Source organism: Meleagris gallopavo, unplaced genomic scaffold (genome assembly GCF_000146605.3).
Source record: "Meleagris gallopavo isolate NT-WF06-2002-E0010 breed Aviagen turkey brand Nicholas breeding stock unplaced genomic scaffold, Turkey_5.1 ChrUn_random_7180001888689, whole genome shotgun sequence".
Taxonomy (NCBI): Eukaryota; Metazoa; Chordata; class Aves; order Galliformes; family Phasianidae; genus Meleagris; species Meleagris gallopavo.
Window position 1 is genome coordinate 1 of NW_011152457.1, and position 590 is coordinate 590.

General features: G+C 58.1%; 1 protein-coding gene across 1 annotated transcript; it reads right to left on the reverse strand.

Moving 5' to 3' along the window:
* Window positions 1-6: 6 nt before the first annotated feature.
* On the reverse strand, window positions 7-584 carry CITED2 (Cbp/p300 interacting transactivator with Glu/Asp rich carboxy-terminal domain 2). Its single transcript, XM_010727405.2, has one exon. It carries the CDS (start codon window positions 571-573, stop codon window positions 160-162), a length of 414 nt encoding a protein of 137 aa, XP_010725707.2. The 5' UTR covers window positions 574-584; the 3' UTR covers window positions 7-159.
* Between the last annotated feature and the right edge of the window lie 6 nt (window positions 585-590).

The window sequence follows — 590 nt, forward strand, 5'->3', positions numbered from 1 at the left end:
AAAAAAAGAAAGAAAGAAAAAAAAAAGAGTTTATGCAAGCGCATAGTTTACTCTGCTTTCCAGATTCTCACCTTTTCGGGCAGCGAAAAGTGAGACACCGCGTCGGGGGGAATGTTTTCACTCGCACCGCTAGAAAGTCCTTTGTTTGTTGGAAATGAATCAGCAGCTCACCCTGCTGGGCTGCTGTTTGCAAACGAAGTCCGTCATGAAGTCAAACTCGTTCTGTCCCAACCACAGCTCGGGCAGCTCCTTGATGCGATCCAGCCCCATTTCGATGACTAAGGACATGAGGACCTCCTCGTCGATGAAGTCAGTGTCTATGACATTGGGCGGCAGCATCGCCGCGGGGACGTGGGGCACGGCGGGCGGCAAGCCGCTGCCTCCGCCGCCGTGCTTGGGGTTGCAGTCCCTGAAATGTTGTCCGCTGCCGCTCAGCGGGTGGCCGCCGGGGTGCAAGTCCGGCACGTAGTGGCCGTGCGGGTACGGGTGGTGGCTGAAGTACTGGTTGTTGAGCTTCTGCAGCTGCATGCTGGCGCTCAGCTGCCCTCCCGGGCTGCCCACGGGGGGGGCCATGAACTGGGAGCCGCTGA